Source organism: Myotis brandtii, unplaced genomic scaffold, assembly GCF_000412655.1.
Source record: "Myotis brandtii unplaced genomic scaffold, ASM41265v1 scaffold374, whole genome shotgun sequence".
NCBI classification, from domain to species: Eukaryota; Metazoa; Chordata; class Mammalia; order Chiroptera; family Vespertilionidae; genus Myotis; species Myotis brandtii.
Genome location: NW_005364372.1, coordinates 1,586,296 through 1,611,899, shown reverse-complemented (window position 1 = coordinate 1,611,899; position 25,604 = coordinate 1,586,296). Strand labels below are relative to the sequence as shown.

The window sequence follows — 25,604 nt, the reverse complement described above, 5'->3', positions numbered from 1 at the left end:
GGGGAGGTGGGGGGGGAGTATATCAAAAGGCAAGAAATTCAACTGGAATGCAGGAAAGCTGACGGCTGGTAGGATCCTCAGGCTATGTGGTTACTTCATAATCTGCAGGCTTGCTGGGTACTGAGGACCTCGAAGAATGAGAGATGGGAAGCCTAGCCCTTCCTAACACCCAACAAGTTCAGTCCAGTCCCTTTACTCTAACTAAAAGGACCCAAAGCAGTGAGCACAGGTGGGGCGGTGGGTGTATGTGTGTGTGTGCGTTTGTGTGTGTGCGTGTGTGCGTTTTCTAAACTACTTTATTGCAACTTCTAAAATAATTTTGCAGTTAAAAAAGCCTAACCATTAATGTAGTTTATTTTTTCCAAAATGTCTTATTCTCAGGCATGATATATACATATTTCAAATTTTCATCCTATTTTCCTTTGGGAATTATTTCAGACAAAAATGGCAGCTTTAAATACAAAAGACTGCTAATGATATTTATTTTTGTAATCACAAACAATTAATGTGAAGGAAAAATAAGTGCTTATTTAACTCAAGAAAACTTCTAATGAAAAAAAGAAAAATGCGTTTAAATTTCCTAGAGTGAATGGGTGACATCTATTCAGTAGGAAAAAAGGGGAATTTGTTGTGCTGCCAACAAGGAGGTCTCGATAAGCTCAGTGGAGCAGAAAATTGCATCCGAGCTAAGTTGTAGGTGTGAGACACCTGACTGCATTAAGTAGTTTTTGAGGAAAATCACCACTAAACAGCAGAAAGCTCTGCTCATATCTGATTACGTTAAGGGGGCATTGCCAGCTAATTTCTCATTAAAAACATGTTTCAAAGTTTTTAATTCCTAAAGTCATTCCTTTTTAAGAGCTGTCCTCACTCTATTTTTCCTATTTGTGTCTAAATGAGTCTGTGTTCCTCCCCCTGCCACTCCCACTCTCCCGCTGGATGTGTCTCATTTGCAAATAAAAATCATAAGCCTGAATAAACCTATCCTAAAAGGAAATAAATGTGGAGAACCAAAGGTCCCTTTAAGTTATTTTGCTATTACAATCTCTCCTTTTCCATCCATGTACATTTAGTGGACTCTTTTCAGGGTGGATGAAGTGTCTGTGCACCTCTCAGTTGTTCTAATAGATTATTGTCTTTATGGTCTCTCAGAGATGCTTGTTTTATGCCAGATGAAGACCAAATGAGTAGCTGCAAGAGTTAATAGCAACTCAGTAATTCTCCAAGCTCCGCTGTTCCCGAGAGAAGCCGGAGAGGGGATACCAGCTTCGCCCATGGGGCGGGCAAAGGGGGAGGCGGGGGAGGATGGCCGGGCCAGCCAGCCCTCCAGCTCCAGGTAACTCATTTCCAGAATCACATCTAAGGACCCAGTCATGGGGACCGGGCCCAGCCAAAGAGCAGAGGCTATGTAAAAAGAAAAGAGTGTTTCTATAAAATCCTTTCAAGGAATCACAACATGGCCAAGAAAAATGACCAAATCCACCCTGGCCGGAAGGCTCAGTTGGCTGGAGCGTGTCCTGTACAGCAAAAGGTGGCAGGTTTGGTCCCAGTCAGGGCACATGCCTAGGTATCGGATTCGATACTGGGCTGGGGTGTGTGCGGGAGGCAACCGATCAATGTTTCTCTTTCATATTGATGTTTCTCTCTCTCTTCTCAAATCAGTAAGAAAAGAGAGCAAACCCCCCATGGAAAGCTCACAGGTAGGACATGTACGAGGTCAGGAGCGTAGGCCAGATTGAAATGAGCTTCCCCTGCATGAATCCCCTTGGTGTGAAAGGACCGCTGAGACCTCATCAGTACATTTAGCCAACATGTCTCATGAGGCGTCATTTACGGCCTGCGCCCCACACGGCAGCAGGTGTGGGCTGCGGCTCTGAAACTTGGGCTGCCAACGTGGCGCCCAACTGACCGCCTCTGGGGTCCCGCATGCCAGCCTGGTCTCGGTTGAATTGAGTGGATTGTAAACTCACAGAAAAATAAACGGCATGTAGGAGCAGGTGAAGTAAACACACAACAGTTTGCAGTCCTAAATTCTGTGCGTCGCAGAAAATGCTCTGCTGTCTGCTCACGTGTAAGTCTGTATTTTAGGCATCTCAGAAATAACGGCGCATTTGAAAAGCAACCACAGGGAAATGCTGTTAGTTCTGAATGTCGAAATTACTCTAAAGCGATAAACTGAGCCCTCCTTTGTTGTTGTTGTTGTTGTCCTCTACAGTTATAACGATGCATTTCTGGAAGATGGAATTACAAGTAGAAGAGAAAAAATCGTTACCTTTGAGCAGTAAGGGCATGAACGGGATTTTGGGCGGCTTCATCTTTTTGAACGCATCTCTGTAAGCTTTGTGGTTCAGGGAGGGATCCTGAGCAGCCAAGCGGATCACAAAGAGAAAGAAAAAAATCAATCTGCTATAGAAACAGCTCTCAGCCCATGTTGCTATGCAATTTGAACATGATTTGGATATGGAGACGTCTTCCCTAAGAACGAAGGGGACAAAGGTTTCCTAGGGAAATAAACTCACTAAATTAGGGCAGGAAATCTAGGTAATGAATGAAAGCCAGCTTATTGGTTTACAATAATGGGAAGTGGCTGCAAAAGAGAGAGACACCTTTTGATGGCCCTATTCTTTTCCTCGAGTCAGTTCTGTAAGTACAGTTTCCTCCGCGTAATTTCTGTCATGAGGAAACCCTGGCATCTTTTGTCAGGAACACGGCACAGAAAAATGCCCTCGTGATGCACAGACAATGCAGCGAGCACAAGAGAACCGCCTTACTGTGTTCTGAAAAGAAACTATGCATTTTGTACCTGAGCCTAAGAAATGATAAGAGGACAAGAGAAGGATGCATAAGCCAGTGACTGCACACTAAATTTACACCCTTGCACTTCATAGGCTTAGAGATGAACCACACGTAACAATCTGCCTGCTGAAAACCACGCCAAAGGGCCATTCTCAGTGCTGTGTTCCACGGAGAAGCAGCATTAACCGTGTACTTGCTTCACTTCATAAGAAGCAAAGCTACATTTCAGGACAGGTGAACGTGTGTGTGTCTAACTACCTGCCCCGATAGAGTGCAGGTCCTTCCCCCCTCACCCCCCCACTGGAATCTAGAAGACAATCAGACGCTGGCAACTCATTGGAAGGATAAGTCCCCTCTGGATCAACTACTTACTGTTAAACTTTCAAGTTCAGAGAAAAGTTTCTTAAACTTCCCAGGGATTTTCTAAAAACAAAGACAAAAAAACAGACACAAAAAGGTCAAAGAGGTCAGCTATTTTGAGAGGCGACCAGGGGAGGGTTCATGAAGTTGTGCTGACGTGTGCTGTGGCTCTGCATGTAAATCTCTCACGTGGCTCTACCCTGACGGCTCCTCGCCGGTGGTTTTCATCACCCCGTAATGTGGCTGTGGCTGTGCATCGCTCGGGAATGTGGCGAAAACCAGTTTAAAATACGTAACAGCCACGTGACTGGCATCGGGCTGGTTAGACATTCCACACACGGGTGATTTTTTTTTTTAATAAACACTTGGATTTCAGTCCATATTCTACCTTCATCTTCTTAAATAGTCTTGCTGATTGGGAATAATAATGTCAGCTGACATTTTTTGTGTAAATGAAATAATGATGTCTCACAGCAGAGGGCTAACGAGTGCAAGGCTGTGAAACCCTCCATGACGAAGCCTGCACTTTGACAGGCAGAATGACTAGGTTACAAAGATCAGCCACACGGACAGGCGGCGTGTAAGTGACAGCGGATATGCCATCCTCCCCATCACAGCTTCGGGCCTCAGGAAGAAGAGCCAGGGTTTCCCAGCTGCCTGTCACGTGGTCAGCTACGTGCAAAGCTGGGTGCCTTCCACATTGACGTGGTCAGCAGACGGTCTGCCTCTGAGTTCTGCCTCCGCCCCTTGCTGGCTGTGTGGATTGGTGTGAGTCTCGAAGTTCTCCGACTGACGTGGAGACAAAGCCTACGAAGTACACAGTTCATGGTTGGTGCTTAACAAATTCCAGCCATGAATGCCAGCGCCCATGTTCTGGAAGATTGGTGGGACTTTCTGCTTCCAAAACACATCAAAGTCATGGAGGCAAACCCTACAGTAATTAGACTTCTAAGTTATTTAGAAATAGACGTTTCAATTTGATGGTTTTGAATTTGGACTCCGTTTAGCACAGCACACAGGCAGTTTAATATGTTTGGAAACTACTGTGATACAGACACACCTATATTCATGAATGGAGGACAAATCAAATGAGAAAAGGTAAAATGCAGCCATCTGCAACTTACTCCCACCGTTCTTCTGAGCTGCAAATCTTAGTCTGTTGGACATGACACACGAATGTCCCAGTGGCTCCTCAAACTCAGAGCCAAACTGGTCACCTCCAGGGGTCAGCCATGAATGGGCCAAATCCAGTTCACGGCCTGCTCTTGTAAATAACGCTGTACTGGAATGTGGCCACGCCCACTCATTTACATACACCTTGTGCCTGCTCTTGCACTGCAGTGGCAGAGTGGAGTCCCCGAAATAGAGACCACAAGGCCTACACAGCCTAAACACATTTGCTGTCTGGCCCCTTACCTGCAGAGCTGGCTGACCCCGTTCTATTCCTTTATATCGGCTCCTTTCCCTATTGGGGACAGTGTGCTCACTCGTCAGCAGGCCTAATGCTCCCACAGTCACTTCTGCTTGGTGCCCACCCCAACCCCCAGCAACTCCCAACTCAACCTCTAAGCCCCTGCTTCTCAGAGCTTCTTTGTAGAGTCTTCTCGCTCCTGGGAGACAGAATGAGTCCTCTACTTGCTCCTCTGCGGTCCGACTGGACTTGGTTCAGCACCTCCTCCATCAGAGCCACTCTGTTCCCATCTGTCTGACCCGCCCTCCTTCTGCCAAGGTGCACAAAGTAGGCAGCCAATGTGCTCATGGGATGCACATGGTTTGGATTTCATTTCTCCCCCCAATGCTTGCAAAGCAAAGCTTTTTTCCAGGTTTAACTCAAATTCCACTCGCCTCTAGCCCTTGCCAGCCATCTGTTCCTCCTCTGGTCAACCGGGGCATTGGCGGCCCACCTCCTTCATCTTGCGATGTGCACACACGGTCTTGTTTGCTTTGCCGGAGCAGGCAAGCCTTTCGTTTCTTTCTTTGAACCTTTTTAAGGAGCACTGGCCCCGACCCTCAGGCCACCCACCCCGGTGCATTCCGTCAGGGCATCTCCCTGACCCACAGAAATTGAACCTGCAGGTTGCCCTGAGACCTACGCTGAGACCTAATGTAAGAAAAGGAACAGAGGCTTCTCTCCCACAGGAGTTTGCATTGAGACCCACGAAGGGAATGAGCAGTTACTGATTGGAGCTGAACCTGGGAAGGTGGAGAGAGGCCAAGGAGACCGAAGTGAACACATGCAGGCTGGAGCCAGGAGGAGGGGGTTAAAGAGAAGGGGGGAGGGAGGCGTATGGTCCACAGAGTTAAGTAGGCAATCAGCAGGGAACAGGGAGTGAAGGAAACAAAAGCCCAAGGAGAGAAGAGCCCTACCTCAGTGCCTGGCTCAAGAGGGATGCCCCAACTGCAGTTCTTTCCACATATACCCTTCAAGTCCATGTTTGAGAACTTGGGCTAACTTTTGTGGGCCTCTCCATCTTAGAACCTAAACAGACTTCATCATATGACAGCAACAGAAGCAGAACCAGGATTTGGGAGGCCTGAAACGTATAGCATTTTGTGGGCCCTCTTTAAGAAAATCAATACAAAATTACTTTACTTTTGCAAATTTTACAAAGATGTATATTGTCCATGTGAACACACTGCCAGGGGCCCAGCAAGTGTGAGGCCCGGAAGCTTAATTCGTCAGCGTCTCAGCCAACAGACTTCTGGACACACGGCCCGCAGGTGAGCGTTTGAAAGGACCACCATTGGTACCCACGCCACCTCAGGGCAGAGCCAAGGAAGATTAAATCTGCAGGTGTCATTTTACAGTTCTCATCGCTTTCATACACATTACACAACCGTTCTGAAGACCATTTGATTAAAATAGTCCCTCCAACTGGACACATTATTTTTTATGTAAACCCTTTAAATCAATTTACGCATTGGAAACAAAGGCTTTTTGCGGGCCCGTCTCCCGTTCAGCTTTATCTGTCCCTCCCACTCCCCTCTCTGTGAGGACCCCAAGGCTCACCTCCCAGGTCTGCGACAGCCGGCTGACAGAAGCAGTGTTGAGACCCATCACAATAGCAAAGAAAGAATTCAGGTTCCTCTGGGCTTTGCAGCTACGGCATAAAAGAAAGCAGAAGGCACTTTGAGGCAACATCCTTTCTCCAGGTGATCGCAAAAGACACAAGTGAAAATACTCCCTGAGGCCAGAGTTCAACCTCAAGGGCAGGGCTGAACCCTGCTCTGTAGCCCCCACACGCCGTGAGCACCCCAGTGGGAGGGTGGTGTCCTCGCCAATGTTTCTCACAGAAATGAACTGATTTCAAAGGCTTCAGCCCATCCTTACTTATCTCTAGGAGAAGATCTATGCTCTGATACCTTCTGACACTTCAAAAACTTCCTCCTTTTTAACCATCTATTTTGGATGCATTTACAGTTTCAACTGAAAATTCTTAAACTCGTCTTCCTCTATATATACCATACCCTCATCATACTAGCTCTCCAGTTCCGTCCCTTTCATCAGCAAGCTGTCTATTTTTTGATAGACAAGCCCCTCTCCCTTCACAGGTCTAAGCGGCCCCTCCCATTACACTCAGACATACCTTCTTTGCTATCCACAAAATTACTATTATATTCTGGATATACGTAAAACATGGCCCATACTATGAGGATACTGTCTCATTTAGAGAGAGAAGGAGATAAGATGCAAAATGAGACCATGCTGAGCTCCATTCACTCTGCAAGGTTATCTGTTGTGCATGACGTCAACCTTGCCTTTGACTTAATTGGTTAAAATCCCCCCAATATTGACAGCCGGCTGAGGGCGTCCGGAACAGCAGACGGAGGCTGGGCGTCCGAGCAGCCGGAGCAGCCTGGAGTTCTAGACACTCCATTGTCTGGGACTCATTAGAAAACAACTTCTCTGAGGCAAGTCTTTAAAATTAAGAAATTAGCCTCGCTTGATAATTAAACATGAAAAATATGAACGTGCTCAGCAGTAAGCTGGGTGCAGGAAAAATACCGAGTGTCTGCTAATCTAGCTTTCCTGGGCGCCATCTCTCCCCGACGCCTCCATCAATGCATCAGGTGGAATTTGGGAACAGTGCATGTGTGACTTTGTATCTCGCTCTTTCAGTTATAGACCGTGTTAAATTGTACATTGTGCATTCTTCACTACCACCATTAATGGCTATGTAACACTTTATCAGAAACATATTTCATAACTTGCTTACTTACTCCCCTGTTGTTGACATTTAAATTATTTTCAATCAATTCAATTCAATACAAAATGCTACGATGAGTATCTTTGTGTATAAAACTTTTGACTATATTGATGATTTTTTTTATTACGTTAGACTTCCACGCATTCCACCATTGGTCAAAAGCAATCATGACTTGAAAAGTTCTTGACACATTCAACACTTCTGTCTCCCCAAACGATACCCAGTTCTAGGTGCGCAAACTGTGTAAGAACATCCAGTTCTGAATCAGGAAAATGGCTGGGCTGCTAAAGACACCGCTGGCTACACCGGGGCAGGTCCCGCTGAACTCCCTGCTCCTGGGGCCAGCCTCCGGACCGGGTGGCGCCCAGTACAGCTGAGAGCCACACTGGGGGCACACGGAGGTTCTACTCATTAACAGTGGAACCTGGACAGGCACTGCTGCCTCCATACCCAGTGTCCAGGATATCTGGGGTGAACTCGGCACTGCAGGCCCCACCGCCGAGTCTCCAGGGCACGGTCAGTCCCTCTGGTAGTCTTCCTGTCCAGCTCTGGACTCCGCCTCTTGGTAGGCAAGAGGATCTGAAACTCAGTTCAACTCAGTTCAAGCTGGTTTCTGTCAGCTTTCTCCTAGGTGACCCTGCTTGGTATATTCCAGGAATAAACAGATAAGATACTTCCTGGTCTATGATTTAGGAATCCATCTGTTCTTGAGCATCACTGGTGTCTAAAGGCACCAGGATGGTGACTCTACTTCCCCTCTGCCATTGACTCGCACCCTTTCTATCTCATTGCAGCCCTGGACACTTCACACCACTGGACAGAGCTGAAAGGGCTCCCTCTCTGGACGTGAGGACCTGGAGTACCCTGTGACCAGCGGGAGCCGTCCCATCCTGGTGCCAGAGACCTCGGCCGGAGGCTCTCCCTTACCCCAGGTCTCCTGCTTACCACTCACGGAGGCCTCTCTGATCTGTCTCTCCCTACTGGACATTAGGTTCCTGAAGGCTCGATTATAGTCTATTTCAGCTTTGCATTCTGCCCATCACCCAAATACCGGGTAGGCAGCAAGCCATTCAGATGGCATTTACTGGAGTTGAAACTGAGACTTTTGGGGAAAATGGATTATTGTTATCTACCAGGGTCCCTCGACCTGGCCTATGCCCTCTCGCAATCCGGGACCCCTCAGGGGATGTCGGAGAGCCAGTTTCGGCCCAATCTCCGCAGGCCAGGCCTAGGGACCCCACCCTCTAGTTCATTATAAAAAGGTTTATTCTTCTTTTCATTCAGTATCATTTATCTATGTGGGATCTTAGATATAATTCTCATCTTTTTATCATTTAGCCCTCCATAAATAATTTTCTTGGCCCAAATCTCTTTTTCACTCAGACTGAAAATAAAAAGGCACCTATAACTAACATCTGACTCTGTGAAAAGGAGAAAGGAATTAAAACGGACACGATTTCTCTAGAAGACGAATTGATGCAGTATAAATATTGGATACCATTCTAGTCCGGACTCCTCTGTGACTGAGGTTCATTCATTCCATGATAAGAACAGACCGGCTGACACTAAACAAGCCAGTTTAGCAAAACTCCTTTGTCTGTGAGAGGGAATAAAACCCACTCTACCCACAGGGGTGGGGGATGGGATGGTGAGAAGGAAGGGAGACATGAATATGCAAATAGGATGCCTGAGGCAGGGAAAACACTTCCTGATCACGGAAATTATTGTTTTCCCTTGGCTATCCCTACCACTGTGATGATAAAGAATTTAACTTCGTGTTTCTATTGCCATTCCAGTCCACGGGCTAGGGTTAGAGACCAGGACCGTAAATAATTCAAGATCATGGGGCCGTACGGAGAAGATGTGAATAGATTTCATTTCCCTGAGGATCCATATAATCTTACACTGAGAAGAGAGCTGTGTGGCGTCATTTTACTCCTTGGAACATTAATCTCCCATTTCTCCAAGTAACTGGCATTTATAAGAACTTTTTTTTTTTATTCAAAAGAGCCTCACCTTTAGGTATTTCACAGGCTGTTATGGAATGTACTGGCCAAATTAAAAAAAAAAAAAAGGAACCTTTAACATAAGAGCAGCCCAAGATGAAGGCTTCTGTGCTACTATCTCTCCTTCCCTTCCAGGCACACAAACCAAGTCAGGCACCCCCACTGTCTCTCGCCAATAAATGAAACGCTCTGCCTCTGGGGTCTTCTCCCTACGGTTCAATCTACACGCAACTCTCAGGCCAGCCTTCCCGAGGGACCGCTCCGAGCATCCGCTTCCTGCACAAATATTTTCAGTGACCTCCTACCGCCTCCTCCAGGCAGTGCAAACGCTTCCATCTGAAATTCAAAATCCTTTACAGATTGGTCCCATCGGCCTTTGCAGATGAATCTCCCACAACTTCCTTCCAAACACCCTCCGTGAGGGTCCCACTGGGTCAGGGTACTTTCCCGGACCACGTGTGCTCTGCCCCCAGTGAATGGACACCTGTCCACTTCTACCCGGAATTCAAATGCAGCCTCACATGTTTCCACACCCTCCTTCCCACCATGTTGGTATTTGAGCTTCCCCTACTCTAAAGTCCCAGAATGTGAGCTCACACCATGACACTCCCCCGTTCTAATCTGCACGCTGGCCACCTGCGTTATAGAAGCGCCGCCCAGGCCCCCGCAGACTGCAAACTTGTTATGGAATGTACTGGCCAAATTAAAAAAAAAAAAAGGAACATTTAACGTAAGAGCAGCCCAAGATGAAGGCTTCAGCCCAAGATGAAGGCTTCTGTGCTACTATCTCTCCTTCGCTTCCAGGCACACAAACCAAGTCAGGCCCCCCCACTGTCTCCCGCCAATAAATGAAACGCTCTGCCTCTGGGGTCTTCTTCCTACGGTTCAATCTACACGCAACTCTCAGACCAGCCTTCCTGAGGGACCGCTCCGAGCATCCGCTTCTGGCACAAACATTTTCAGTGACCTCCTCCCGCCTCCTCCAGGCAGTGCAAACTCTTCCATCTGAAATTCAAAATCCTTTACAGATTGGTCCCATCGGCCTTTGCAGATGAATCTCCCACAACTTCCTTCCAAACACCCTCCGTGAGGGTCCCACTGGGTCAGGGTACTTTCCCGGACCACGTGTGCTCTGCCCCCAGTGAATGGACACCTGTCTACTTCTACCCGGAATTCAAATACAGCCTCACATGTTTTCACACCCTCCTTCCCACCTTGTTGGTATGTGAGCTTCCCCTCCTCTAAAGCCCCAGAATGTGAGCTCACACCGTGACACTCCCCGTTCTAATCTGCACGCTGGCTACCTGCATTATAGAAGCGCTGCCCCGGCCCCCGCAGACTGCAAACCCCCACAGGCAGGAATGGGGTGTCGGCTCGGTCTGATTTCCCCACTGTACCTGCGTGGACCCGCACCTATACTGAGCGATCAATAAGTATTTCCTGAATGCTGGTCTGACATGTATGCAGAACAATGATACAAACACTATTCTGGAAGCCAAAGGAGAAGTAAAGTGGGAAGGCTGGGAGGCAGAAGGAACGGGAAAGATTCCGGCTCCTGCTACCCGCTTCCGTTGGGAAGCTGTCCCAGGAGGGGCTCAGGGCACTGATCTGGTAGATGCAGAGATGCTCCCAGCAAGTTAGTAAAAGGTCATTCCACCCACATTTACGGAGTCTCTGCTAGTCACCGAGTCCGCTTCCAGGCTCCCAGCACAATGACTGCTCAGAACTGGCCCCTGACCCCTGGAGCCTCTCATAGCCCAGGGAAGGAGCCCTGTATAAACAGATAAGTTCAATAAACATAATAAAGGCATTTTAAAAAGGAAACAAAGCATGAGTGTGTGCGTGGGGGCGGGGAGGGGAGAGGGGTCTGGGTAGGGAGTAGTTGACCTTTCATTTGAAACTCAGTGATGTCCTCAAGAAGGAAGAAACACTTGCCCTACATCTTAAAGAGTGACAGCAATCTGCGGGGTGGAAAGGGCCCTTCTTAGCAGACGCAACACATGTCCATGCTTGGAGGACGGTGTGCCTGGGAAAGAGACAGCCATTCAGAGTGGCTGCAGCATGGGGTGCACCCAGCAAGGGGTGAGGCTCAGAGCCCAGGAGGGACCAGCCTGTGTAGGGCCTGCTAAGGAGTCCGTAAGGTTCACACTGCAGGCATCAGGAGGCTGAGAGCAGAATTCTCGGAAGCACCTGATTCTCAGTGATGGTTACCGCGTCCCATCACCTCCCCCATTTTCTCAGCTGCTGTAGCTCCCAGGCCACATGGCAATTTGGCAGCAGGATGGGTATGTGTGCACGGCCTGCTTACTAGCTCTATAGCACAGAGCAGAGGGCTTCAGTCTGCGATTTTGATATGTACTTTAAAATAGAAATACTTCAAATGCAGAGTCATAAATATTCATGAAGAGACCTTTCCAATCATTCGGTCACTTAACCCAATGTGACACGTTTACATCCACCCTTCCTGTCACCACAAGGGAAACAGTACTCGGCAAGGAGAGGAGCGGAGCGGAGCGGAATTGCAGGTTTTACTATGAGGAACTCACTGGGCGGCGATTTTGATGAACTTCTTCACCAGCTGCACCCGCTTGCCCAGCTGGCTGCAGAGCAGAATCTCCGTGGCCACCCAGAGCTGGACCTCATTGCAGCGCTGGAGCAGGAGGCTGAGGTTGGCGGTGTGCTCCCCACTTCCTTGTCTGCTGAATGTGAAATAGATCAGCTCTTGCTGAAAGAAAAGATAGTCATGCCAGTGTTTATTTTCAGCACAAAGTCAGGTTGATACAAAATTCAGTCCCTCTTTAAAAGCTATTTCTCATAGCCATTCTCATATCGGACTATGCGACAATATATTCAATTTGAAACAACTTCCCTTTAGTTTTAGGGATGCCTCATTAAATAATGTTCACTTAGACTTCTTATATAAATGTATTTCTTTAGAATGTAAGAATGGTGCCTTTACATGGAAATCTAAGACATTCAACGTTTAAATCACAGGGTGAATGAAATCCAAACTTCCTAAACTTGTTACGTTGGCAACTTCAAGTGTAAATGAAATACTATCATAGTACTTGTTAAGATGCACATTAGACCCTCACAGGTAGAGTCTAGGCAAGGGTTCTCAAAGGGTTTAGTGTGAATCAGGATCACCTCCCTTCCCACAACCAGACTCTGATTCAGGTGGTCTGTGGTAGGGACAAAAATGTCCATTTCTAACAAGTTTCCAGGCAGCGCTGATGATGCTGGTCTGGATTCCCAGGCTTTGACAGCCATGGACCCAAGACAGTGTCAAATCTTAAATAGAAAGAGCAAGGTCCAAAATGAAAAAAATTCGAGTAAGGCCAGTAACTATTTACTATATATATGGATTGTTCCCATGCAAAGCAACAGAAGATTCTTATTTCTAAATGGAGGTGTGTGTATCTACAGAAGTCGTTCACATCCTCCCACTGCCTATGCAGGACGCACCCTGTTCTATTAACATTTCCAAAGTCACATGTCATTGAGTGAGTGTAAATGAAATACTATCATAGTACTTGTTAAGATGCACATTAGACCCTCACAGGTAGAGTCTAGGCAAGGGTTCTCAAAGGGTTTAGTGTGAATCAGGATCACCTCCCTTCCCACAACCAGACTCTGATTCAGGTGGTCTGTGGTAGGGACAAAAATGTCCATTTCTAACAAGTTTCCAGGCAGCGCTGATGATGCTGGTCTGGGAGACTTCATTTATATCATGTGGATGGACCCAAGACAGTGTCAAATCTTAAATAGAAAGAGCAAGGTCCAAAATGAAAAAAATTCGAGTAAGGCCAGTAACTATTTACTATATATATGGATTGTTCCCATGCAAAGCAACAGAAGATTCTTATTTCTAAATGGAGGTGTGTGTATCTACAGAAGTCGTTCACATCCTCCCACTGCCTATGCAGGACGCACCCTGTTCTATTAACATTTCCAAAGTCACATGTCATTGAGTGGGAATGACTCCCCTACTTGCTCAAATTCAGATCATCACGTTGAAAATTTAATGAGCAGATATGAGGACACTTAGAAGTTATTCCCAATTGAAAGTGAAGCTCAGGGAGCACGCTGGGCCCGAGTCCCTCCTGCAGGAGGAAAGGCTGCCTCATAGTGAAGATGCCACTACAAGGCAAAGCAAGGGCAGCAAGTGGTTGCACAGAGCTGCTCGCTGCTGGCCTTCTGGTGCCCGTGAGCTTTCCACGGGCTCAACTCCTTCACTCATTGTCAGCAGCATTTTGCCCATAACCTGTTGCTTTATAAATGTTATAAGCTATCCTCCAGGGAGAAGTTGATGGACGTAAAAGTTTGAAATATACCTCAAAATTTTCAAGAAAGCACTTGACATCTTGCTGAATAGTCTAAATTTATAGAATGTTCTTATGTAAAAGCATGAGTGTGTGTGCACATATATACACACAATATACATATGCTTCTTGTATAACTATTATAAATTTCATGGGAAAAATTCAAATATCAATATCAAAGGCATCAAATACAAAATAGCTCTTGAGCCCCATTAGAGCTCCATATATACACATAATATACATATATACATATCTATCACTTATTTCTAAATGGAGGTGTGTGTATCTACAGAAGTCATTCACATCCTCCCACTGCCTACGCAGGACGCATCCTGTTCTATTAACATTTCCAAGGTCACATGTCATTGAGCAGGAATGACTCCCCTACTTGCTCAAATTCAGATCATCACGTTGAAAATTTAATGAGCAGATATGAGGACACTTAGAAGTTATTCCCAATTGAAAGCAAAGCTCAGGGAGCACGCTGGGCCCGAGTCCCTCCTGCAGGAGGAAAGGCTGCCTCATAGTGAAGATGCCACTACAAGGCAAAGCAAGGGCAGCAAGTGGTTGCACAGAGCTGCTCGCTGCTGGCCTTCTGGTGCCCGTGAGCTTTCCACGGGCTCAACTCCTTCACTCATTGTCAGCAGCATTTTGCCCATAACCTGTTGCTTTATAAATGTTATAAGCTATCCTCCAGGGAGAAGTTGATGGACGTAAAAGTTTGAAATATACCTCAAAATTTTCAAGAAAGCACTTGACATCTTGCTGAATAGTCTAAATTTATAGAATGTTCTTATGTAAAAGCATGAGTGTGTGTGCACATATATACACACAATATACATATGCTTCTTGTATAACTATTATAAACTTCATGGGAAAAATTCAAATATCAATATCAAAGGCATCAAATACAAAATAGCTCTTCAGCCCCATTAGAGAGTGCTCTCTTTCTCTCTCTCTCTCTCTCTCTCTCTCTCTCTCTCTATTTATATACACACATACACACATAATATACATATATACATATCTATCCATACATATAAAACCATGACATGTTTAAATTACATTCTACAAACATATGATTGTACCAGGAGCAAAGAAAGCATGACCAAGTATTTTGATTTTCCTAGGACTGGATCAAATATCAAATATCTTTTTGGACCATGATATTCTAGCATAATGCTATCACTAGATAATGGATCTTTTAAACACCTAGTCACATGCATAAATATTCTTCAAAAAAGAATTCACAGTTAAAAGAGCACCAGCATTTATTTGATCTTTTCTCTCCTTCCTTACCTCGTGAATGGAATTGAAGAGACTCCAATCAAAATTCATTAATTCCAGAGCAAGATCCCAAGTGTTCATTCCCAAGATCCTCAACGGCCTTTGCTGGGACTCCTCATTTTCTGCCAATGGGTTCTAAACCAACAGAAGCAAAAGGACCCTCAGTGACCTCGATGTGCGACACTGCACTGGCTGCCCGTGGAAAGGCACTAGAAGCCCAGATCAGAAAAGCAATCTTGTCTGAGGGCACTTCATATTTCCCCCGATCTGTTCACCTTCAGTGAGTTACAGCCAATTTAGGAAACAGCCTTGCAAAAAGGAGAATGTGATCAATGAGTTGGCCAGCCCCCTGCCTCCCCCATGCGTGCCCGCACAAATCTGATTATAAAACACTGCCGGGCAGACAGCATAATGAAAGCAAAAGCTCTGAAGCTACTTGGGCTTCTGGTAGGAATTAATATGCCAGCAGGGTGAGTATAAAAACAAACAGAAGAAATGTCACGGCGCACTTCAATAAAGACAGACACGGTTTCTACAGGAAATGTGCTTAGTGAGACACACGTTCACACACTGTGCTACAGCGCTCGTGGGAAGCGAACACAATTTAAACGTGAAATAATACAAAATAAAAGTGACTTCATTTATAGGTGTGGTGGGGGATTATTTTAAGTATCAGTGCTTCCTTAAAATATGGCATGAAATTATTAAATGTCACCACAACTTTAAATCTACTGACACTGTTAAATGTATTAAAAATTATTCGGCCTCTTTTCAAAATATTTGACATTTTTAAATTAAAATAGAAATTCTCCCATTGGAGGGTGGACTTGAACAGTTAATGAAATAGTTACTGACTCGGAAAAGAAAGAATGGGACTTTGCAAACTACATGACATCGCAGGATGGAGGCAATCGCTCCGATTCCAGGTATTAACCTCTGTTTCTAAACTGCAAAATAAACTATTTGCATTTTAGAATTTTTACATATATGAATAGTAATTTTCTAATTAAAAAAAGGAATGGCAAAGGACCTTCACAGAGCTTTTCCACAGACTTGATTCTGCTCAGAGCAGGTCAAGGTACAAATTGTCCCCGTGTCCCCAGAGTGGGAGGCAGAGGGGAGCTCAGCCTGGGCGGGTGGCCTGGACGCACATGCAGATATGGAGGCGCTGAGGTGGGCACAAGCCAAGGCTTCTCAGGGATTGTCTGATGGGACCAGACGGAAACCAGGCTGCACGGCAGACACTTGGAGGGAGAGCCATGGGTTGAGAAGTAGCACTAACCTCTGCTCACTGAGCTGGAGGCGTAAGGATATTTTCACATGGCCTTGAACCCCTCCTACTCTCTCCCTAAATATGCCCCTTCCCTACTGTACTGCCCTACGGTTTATTCAAGGTTGTCTACCACCCTCTCAGAGAAATAGTCCTCCATCCCATTCATCCAGGGCTCCAGTCCTGCTTTCCAAGAATATCATCTACAGGCAAGTACAGTGGATACTGGTGGTTTCACGTGCTATTCATCCTTTATAATGTCCCCTGAACCCCTCCTACTCTCTCCCTAAATATGCCCCTTCCCTTGGTACTGCCCTATGGTTTATTCAAGGTTGTCTACCACCCTCTCGGAGAAATGCTTTCTATGTATTCTTCCATCCCATTCATCCAGGACTCCAGTCCTGCTTTCCAAGAATATTATCTACAGGCAAGTATAGTGGATACTGGTGGTTTCACATGCTATTCATCCTTTACAATGTCCCCTATCAACTGAATTATTTTGGAGATAAAATACCTACAGCTATGATTCTAATGGGGAAATGTTAGGTGGTGTGCAAAGTTGGTGGGGAAAACATTCAAGGGCAGGACGGTGTCTGGCTCATCTTGGAATGTACTTTGTAGCATCCACTGGGACCCTGACTCGGGCCTGCCTTCTCCTCTTCTGCAGCTGGCCCTGGGCAGCGGAGATGAGAGCTCTGGGAATGCAGGTTCCCTCCACCACGAGGAGCCCAGAAAAGCCACACAGTAGATTGTGCTCCTTCGTGGGGAAGGGTAAAGTCCACTCAATCTCATCATTTACTCAGAGATGCTGTGCAGCATCAGTGTGTCGTGTGTCACTGATGGAATTACTTCGTGTGCAGACACAGGGCGAGTGACCTGTGGGATGCTCAGAACTGGAAAGGGCCCAAGTTAGAGCCGAATATTAATGGAAGCGACCCTAGCACTGTCCCCTCCCTGATTGTGGGAAGCTAGAGTAAGCTACTCAGCCTCTCCCAACTCCACAGGGTGACTGGGATGGCAAATGAGATTGTATATAAATTACTCAGCACCTACGTGTCTGGTAATAAGTATCCAAAATGACAGTGACTAATATTATGGTAGCTTGATATCCTGTAGGTAATTTAGCATAAAACATGTGTTATTGTAAGCCAGTCTGGTTTACCTACATGGCATATACATTCCTCAGTTATATGTACACCAGGAGCCAGCTAGGCAGCCCCAGCCCAGGGGTGACTCCATGACACAGACCGGGAACCAGGAGTCTAGAGGGTACAGTCACAACCTGGTAAAATGGGCTTCTTATGGGCGATGAACACTCCCATACAGAGAGAACTGAACACAGGTTTTTAGAAACAAGCATCTACTTAGGTGTCAATGTTCTTACATTTGAACTGAAATAACTTACAGTATGGTTCCTACATTTCCTTAACCGCTCACTCTTCAGTGGCATCCGAGGTCCCACTGTTATGAGACCATTTTGCACGGGGAAGGCTGACACCCTTTCTTCAAGAAAAGGGGTGCACTCCAGGTGCATCAAATGGATGCAAACCAAGGATGGAGTTTCTCCCTTAAATCCTCTCAGGGTGCATCCCTTGGCCTACTCTCCACATGTCCACCAGAAAAGAAGACGTGGAATTAAGATCCATTGGTAAAGAAGTCACTTCTCTCAAATCCCTTGTTTCAGGGGCTCAGAGAGAAGGAGGATTTGACTGAGGAAGGGTTTAGAATTCCTCAAGTTGTGCGTCTTTGATTTGCCAAGGCAATGTTACTCGACACGTGTATTGTTGGCTAGAAGAGGAAACAATTCAATGTATTTTCTGGCATTCATTATGAAACAGACACAAGTATGCTTTCAGTCTGACATCTGTGTCCGTGTGTTTCAAGTGCAAGGCTAAAGGTCCTCACCAAAGTGTCAGCCAGGTCTTTCCGGTAGACATATATCCGGCCAGATGCTTCCAGGGATTTGGAGATGGCCAGGTCATTGGGATGAAGTTCACGCTTTCCTATATTTTTTAAAAAAAAGTAATTTAGAAACACACAAACAGCAGTAGGCATACAAGGTGCATCTGAAGAGTGAAACGCACCAAAGAAAAATATTTCAAAGTAAACAGGATGCAAAGTAGATGGAATTGAGTTCTGCGTAGTCTCTATAATGACACCAATGATACTGTGGGGGCAGGGCCATCACTGCTCACTATCCATGAAGGAATCCTCTTATGAGTCTCTTATGATATTTAGTCATTCTTTGGAACACAGAACATTTTAGGGGAGAAAGTACAATTCACTCGAAACCCCAGCACTCTATGATAACCATATGATGGGAATATTGGTTAACATTTAGGCGTACTTTTGTTCTGATTTTTATGTAAGAGAGAGAGAGTGTGTGTGTGTGTGCGTGTGTGTATTCATATACATACATATAGTGGCGATAACCATATGATGGGAATATTGGTTAACATTTAGGCATACTTTTGTTCTGATTTTTATGTAAGAGAGAGAGAGAGAGAGTGTGTGTGTGTGTGCGCGCGCGCGTGTGTGTATTCATATACATACATATAGTGGTAATTATTTATACATATGCATACATATTTATTATGAATACATATATTTTTGATTATGTAGTTTTATATTCTGATTTTTATTATAAGCACTTACCCATTTATCAAAATTATTTACATATGTCATATTTAATTGGTTCCATAACAACCTATTATACTATCATTTAATTTTCCCGCTTTTGTTGAACATTTCAGGTTTTCTAATTTTTTTGGTCATATAAATTAGATGACAAGATGTATGCTAAATCCTAGCACAGGGCCTGGGATGTAGCAGGGGCTTGATAAATGGGATCTATTATTACCGCAGCCATAATATATACTGCTGAAGTCAACATCCTCATGCATAAATCTTTGGCTGCTTATAGATGATTTTCTCAAGATAGATTCCCAGTAGTGGGATTACTGGGTCAAAGGGAATGAATATTTTTGAAGTTTTTGGTGCAAACTGCCAAATTGTTTTCTAATACACTGACCAACACTGATCATTACTTTTGGTAAGTTGGCTTTTTTTTTTTTTCTGAAACCAAAAGCAGATTTGCGGTTTATTGTGTATTTCTTGACTGCCAGTGAAGCTGGAATTTTTCATATAATCTTCTTCCATTTTATTTTCCTTCTTGCAAATTGTCCCTGTCCTCTGACCATTTCTCTGCCATCGCTGGAGCTCTCCTGTACAATAGAGAAATGTATTCCTCCTAACAAGACGCAGGTGGGGATCGACCACAGGAATACTTGAGTTTATTCCACTGTAATGCAATCAGCTCCCCCCCACCCCCCCAAGCAGCCCTTCCGATACCCAGCCTGGCTGGGAAAGGCAACATTCCACCTCTTTTTCTAGGTAACCTAATCAGCGTAAATGCCAAATTTTGTTTTGAACAGTTCTGCTTAATACAGAGCACACGAATGATAATCTAATACATTCTTTACAGCCCCACATTATAAAGATCAATAGCACTGTCATGTCGGGCTGTTGACGTGTGTAGTAAATGGTCCCACACGGCTGGGCTCAGAGGTTCTTCCATCTCCTCCCTCTTTGTTTGGCTACAATTTCTTGCAACCCTCTGTGTGCCCAGATGTACCTTCAATCTGAATTTATGAGAGCCATTCTGCACTTGCTATGGGATCGAATACCATGGCGTCTGACAGTAATTTTTCCAGGTGCTCAGAAATGCCCCCCTTCTTTTCAGGTTTGTCACCATACTATAAAAGATTAAAGCCGAAAACATTTTAAGCTCTGAATATCTGGGTAGGTTGTTATTACCTACACACATATACCTACTCTCGGTACAAAATAGCACAAAACCCACTGAAAGCTATAAGGATAACAGTACCAGTCTTTTTAGAAAAAGCCATGAAACCTACAAAAGGCCAACATCTTTAAACTTTTTTTTGACAGTCGATCTCATTGTCATTTTATTTTGCAGTAGCATTTGAAACATTATTTATTGAAAATTGTGTAATTAGAACAAGGAATACATTAAGCCCTGTTTTTTTCTTCTTCTTCATAAAAATATGATTGTTCGGGGGATATTAAGCTGCAGGCAGAAAGGTTCTTAATGGATGAAACTGCTGATTGATGGAAACTGATGGCACATTTCCAAACTGGTGGGATAATTCAAGAGATAAGCTGATATTTCTAGTGATGATTAGCAATGAGTCTACGCATATTAATTCGCCACTGCCCACCCTGGTGAATCTGATTTAATAGAGTGTAAAAATGGTATTTCATGGCCATCAGATAGAAACTGGGTAGTAAGAGAGCTGCTCATTAATTTCCAGGTTCACACATGGCCCTGTAGGGTCCCACGTGACTCTCTGGGGCCCCCCCAGTTCACTCAGGTCCTTTCTCCTCCAGCACTTCTGAGCGGGGACCAGGGGACTACTTTTTGTAGTGTTACTGTCTTGAGAGGCAAATGTTGGTTTTGATGAAACTTAATATGTATTGTTAGGATCATTTAATAATTTGGTCACTTAAAATTAAATATAACAATCATTTATTTGTCATATCTATCTGGAATGTCTGAAATATTTTATTAAAAATTCAACCACTCTCTGATTAAAATTCATGTAATCCAGTTTCTCAAAGTTCTGCTTTTTGTTTCTGCACATTAGAATCACCTGGGAATCTTTTCAAAATCCTGATTTCTGGGCCTCATCCTCCGGAAATTCTGTTTCTTTGTTATGGGGTGGGGCGACAACATTAGTAACAAAGAAAAAGAATTTCCGGAGGATGAGGCCCAGAAATCAGGATTTTGAAAAGATTCCCAGGTGATTCTAATGTGCAGCCAAGGTTGAGAACCACTGTTCTAGGTAATGTTTTGACGGGATGCACACCTAGGGCCCTAGGAGAGGGAGGAGGACCTCTCGCTGACGAGGCTGGATCTGTCCGCGTTGCAATCCACTAGCCTGCAGGTGGGACGGTTTTACCTGGCTCCGAGTAACAAAGCAAGAGAAGCAGTGTTCTGTCCCATAATGCTCTCATGTCAAGTTAAATTCTGATATTCCTCTCCTGACTCCAGAATGCTAACAAAGGGTGAAGAGCAATGTGGTCATCTGCTCCCCTCCCCCACCCACCCGCTCACCTCCTCCCATTTTTCAATGCTAAGTCACTTCCTTTGTATTCTTCTCAGGGTTAATGAGATATTCAATAAAAACCATAAGCCAAAAAGGAGGCCAGCCTGCTGCCGTCTCACAGGCTCTGGTGAAAGCAAGGGTCTGCTCAGGTCGCAGGGATCAATAGTGTCAGCTTGTAATCTGTGTGATCTTATTCCAAACAGACAAGAAATCATCCTCTGAGGATAAATGAGGCCCGAGAGGAGACAAAGCCATAAGCAGGCCTCCCTCCCCACGTCCACCTGCGGGAACACGGCCTGCAAGCTTCGGGCCTGTGGTGCAGGCTTTATTTCCTGCAGTAGGGAGCCTGTAAGTATTAAATCGTCAGCCAGCAATATGCCTAGCTCAGGGCTGTGCTTCTTTTTCCTTCCTAAAGTAATTTCATCCTTTAGCAATTTCCCACGTTAATTTAAATATGAAAACAGAGGGCTTATCTAGAGTACAAAATATGAGAAGCTTTCTAATGTATTTCCGAGCATGGGCATGCCTCTCTAAGCAGCTCTCAGGAAGGATGCTCAGCATCCCATGGTACCCGGCTGTCGTCATGGAAACTCCTCTGGTGGGCGGCATCTCATTGTCCCTGTGGCCGTCCAGCTGCGGACCCGAGGGGAACGCGCCGCACGCACGTTGACTCTGTACGAATGTGAACTCCCTCCCCTCGGAGGAGACCCAGCGAAAGGTTAGTGTTCGGGGACAGAAGAGCGCTCACCCCCGGAGAAGGAGACGGCCACCAGGGCCAGGTCCTCTTCCGCGTGCTGGATCTTCTCCGCCACGACTCTCAGGACCTCCTGGGCTGTACTGGACACTTTCGCCTTCACGCTGACGTACGAGTGCTCCGTGATGTACACGTGGCAAAAAACTGCACAGGACAGAAGCCTAGTCAGTACATGGAGGGCCGTGGCTCTGAGGCACAGACTTTTCTAAAAATCAAGGTGCCCACCCTCTTCGTTTCACTAGTATGAAACATCCACAGCTAGGTGTACCTACTGATGCACGCACGTGGGCGCCGGAGGGCATATGCACACAAATGTGTGCTTGCACGCACACGAGAAACAGCCTTTATGTGCTACTGAGCGAGTCTGAGTAGGACTCGGGCTTCCCACACGGTCATGAGAGACCCAGGTGCGTGCTCACGGTGGAGCTGGTCGACCCAACACAGGGGAGTCTGGGGAACCTGTACTTTTGAGTTCCTTTTGTGAGGGTTACTGATCGCCCAAAGCAGTCTACTGAAATGTCTAGCATACATTTTTACTTTACCCTCCATTTCTGGACAGTCACAGTGACCCAATCAAGACCACCACATTTTGTTATCAGAATTCTCTTAAGCTTATCTAAAAAGTTGTCATTTGCCATGGTTTTTGTGTACAGCCTTTTTTTAATTCTTAATTTTTAACTTTATTTTTATTGCTGACATTATTACAGATGACCCCATATCCCCCCGCCACTCCTGTAGCCCACCTCCACCTCCACCCCCACCCAGCCTCCGCCCTCTCTTCCCTCTGGCCATCACCACGTTGTGGTCTGTGTCTATGGGTTATGCATACATGCTCTTTGGCGAATCCCTTCACCTTCTTTCATCCGGTCCTCCCCTCCCCCTCTCCTCTGACATCTATCTGTCTGTTCCATGTATCCATGCCTCTGTTTCTATTTTGTTTGTCAGTTTATTTTGTTCATTAGATTCCACATATAAGTGAGATCATATGGTATTTGTCTTTGTCTGACGTGCTTATTTCACTTAGCACAATAATTTCCAGGCCCATCCATGCTGTTCAGCGGTGGTGAGTTTAGTTTCCAACTAGTGGTCACATTTCTAGCCATTTTAATTTCCTTTTTATTGTCTGCAGTGCTAATAATTATTACTAGGACATTATCACCAGCTGGGTGAACGGGTCCTGGTGAAATGCTTCTTTATGATTTGGTAGCAGAAACTGTTTTAATAGCAATCGAGATAACTGACACATTACTTGCTTATTTTCTCAGCTATTTTGAACAGTAGTGTCCCTGGGACACTATTACAAGATCAAGGAAACGATAACGCCCAAAGGCTGTGTTTCCAGGCAACGTTACACTCTTCCCACCTTTTCCTCTTCTTTAGAAAAGACAGGAGGACAGTGATATACTGAGACATTTTTCTCTCCTGTAATACAACGTTTTTTAAAAAGGAGTGCAGCTGCTGGAGAAATTTCATATGAAATTTAAATGGCACCACACAATAACCCCAGGGATGTTTGCACAGAAATGCAAGTAAAGCAAAGATAAACTATGAGTTTACATGTGCCAACCTCAACGTAAGCGCGCCACCAGGAGGCACTGACAGTATTTAGCTTTTGGTTTCATTGGGCGTGTCACTGAGACAACAGCATCTAACAAATAGTTGTCTGATATGTTGTCAACAGACTCCTGAGGGACAAAAAGGCCTTTTTCCTTGCATAGGAACATGGAACTTTTGAGCAAGGCAAAGATCCCATCTACAAGCCACTAAATGTGATGTAATTCACAGCTTGCTTAACGAACTGATGAACGAAAAGAGGCCAGGGCCTTGGAATACTCAGCTTGGAAAACGATGCAATTAAATTGTGAGACAAACAGGAAAGGAAGGTCAGCAAGCAAGGAATTAGAGGTGAGACCATTTGTTTGCTCTTCCACTTCTTATGACACAACAGCACCCTCGCGAGCAGCGTGGCATACAAACACCACCACAGAAGTATTCTTGTGACATTGCGCTAAGTGTTCAAGAGGCTGAGCAAATGTTAATGCTCTCGCTTTGAACTGCAGTGCTGACTGAAAGGCCAGTTAAGGGAGAAGGTCTCTGAGTCACCTCGAGTGAACATTTTAATTGCTGTGTTTCCCGGCTCTGCACTTGACTCAGCCCTTATCCAAACAGGAGGAACCCGTGTTCTGTTCCATTACAGAATGTTACCATAGAAAAGCATGTCAGCATCTTCAGGGAGCTGTTTGCCCTCGTACTGACCGGTGGGTCCTGAGCCTTTTGGGCACTGATGGGCATGGACTGAGGACATGCTGGGCGTGGGGCACTGCCCAGCACCACCATGTCTTGCAGGAATTTTGATTGCACATCCTTCCTTTCATTATTCTCTCAGAGATTTCTTTTCTAAACGTGCCCTGCACATGGGCTTCAGTGGCCTTTCCAGCTAGTCACAGGCCAGTGGGGGGGGGGGGGGGGGGGGGGGGGGGGGGGAAGGACCCAGAGGAAGGCTGCATTTCCAGGCAATTTTGCACCTCTTCCCAAGAATGCGGGAAGCTCTTTGCAGTCTCCTTTCCGTAGTTCCCAAAGTGGGAATTGGCCAGTGTCCTTGGGGCTGGCCAGTGTTGCTCAGTGGTTGAGCACTGACCCAGGAACCAGATCATGGTTGGATTCCTGGTCAGGGCACATGACCAGGTTGCAGGCTCTATTCCCAGTAAGGGGCGTGCAGGAGGCAACTGATCCATGATTCTCTCTCATCACTGATGTTTCTATCTCTCTCCCCTCTCTGAAATCAATAAAAACATAACTAAAAAAATGTCCTTGGTCCCGGGGGACACTATTACATGATGAAGAAAAGGGTAGCACCCAAAGCAAGAAAAGAAAAGCAATCATTTTTTGCTGCTAATGTGCTGGTTAAAGGGTGGGACAGCTGGAGTGTTCAAGCTGTAGAGCAATGGTGACTGACAGCGGCTCCACCTACCCCCACACCATACTCACTTTCCTCCGTTTCAGTCACAGTGCCTCGATGCTGGAGCCAGTTCTCCTTAAGACTGAACTGGTGGAAAAGGGCCTTATTCTGTGAGAAGGGAGAACAAGAACAATGAATGAATGTATTCCTGCCCTTTGGAAAGCCACAGCTGTTTACAACATGTTCCAAAAGAGCTAGCCAATTTCTTTTTTAAATATGAAATCCACCCATCCAATCACAGAGGAATAAACTGGGAGTTGCCTCAGCTAATGCATGTGGAGGTGGACAGTCTGAGCAACACGACAGACCTCCGTCAAGGCCAGCAGGGCAAAAAGTTCCTCCGATTATTCCCTGCCACAAGCTGCAGAGTATATGGTTACGACAGACACCCCGAGATTCTTCTGAGAACCCCAGTATCCTCCCTGCTTTGGGATAAAGCAGCCTTGAGATGGCCTCGTACTCTGCTGTAGGACAATGACTTTCCTAAGGGAAACAGGTACCTTATCAGCTTCT

At 45.6% G+C, this 25,604-nt stretch overlaps 1 protein-coding gene across 1 annotated transcript in view; it reads right to left on the bottom strand.

Annotated features, from left to right (window-relative positions):
- Positions 1-25,604, bottom strand: part of RAPGEF5 (Rap guanine nucleotide exchange factor (GEF) 5) — a 199,888-nt gene that overhangs the window by 10,054 nt on the left and 164,230 nt on the right. The window contains exons 16-23 of the mRNA XM_014544637.1: positions 25,121-25,199; positions 22,127-22,276; positions 18,155-18,252; positions 14,992-15,114; positions 11,917-12,095; positions 6,167-6,257; positions 3,169-3,219; positions 2,273-2,360 (exon numbers count right to left, since the gene is read on the bottom strand). Coding sequence (XP_014400123.1) covers positions 2,273-2,360; positions 3,169-3,219; positions 6,167-6,257; positions 11,917-12,095; positions 14,992-15,114; positions 18,155-18,252; positions 22,127-22,276; positions 25,121-25,199 — 859 coding nt within the window. The remainder of the gene's footprint in view (positions 1-2,272; positions 2,361-3,168; positions 3,220-6,166; positions 6,258-11,916; positions 12,096-14,991; positions 15,115-18,154; positions 18,253-22,126; positions 22,277-25,120; positions 25,200-25,604) is intronic.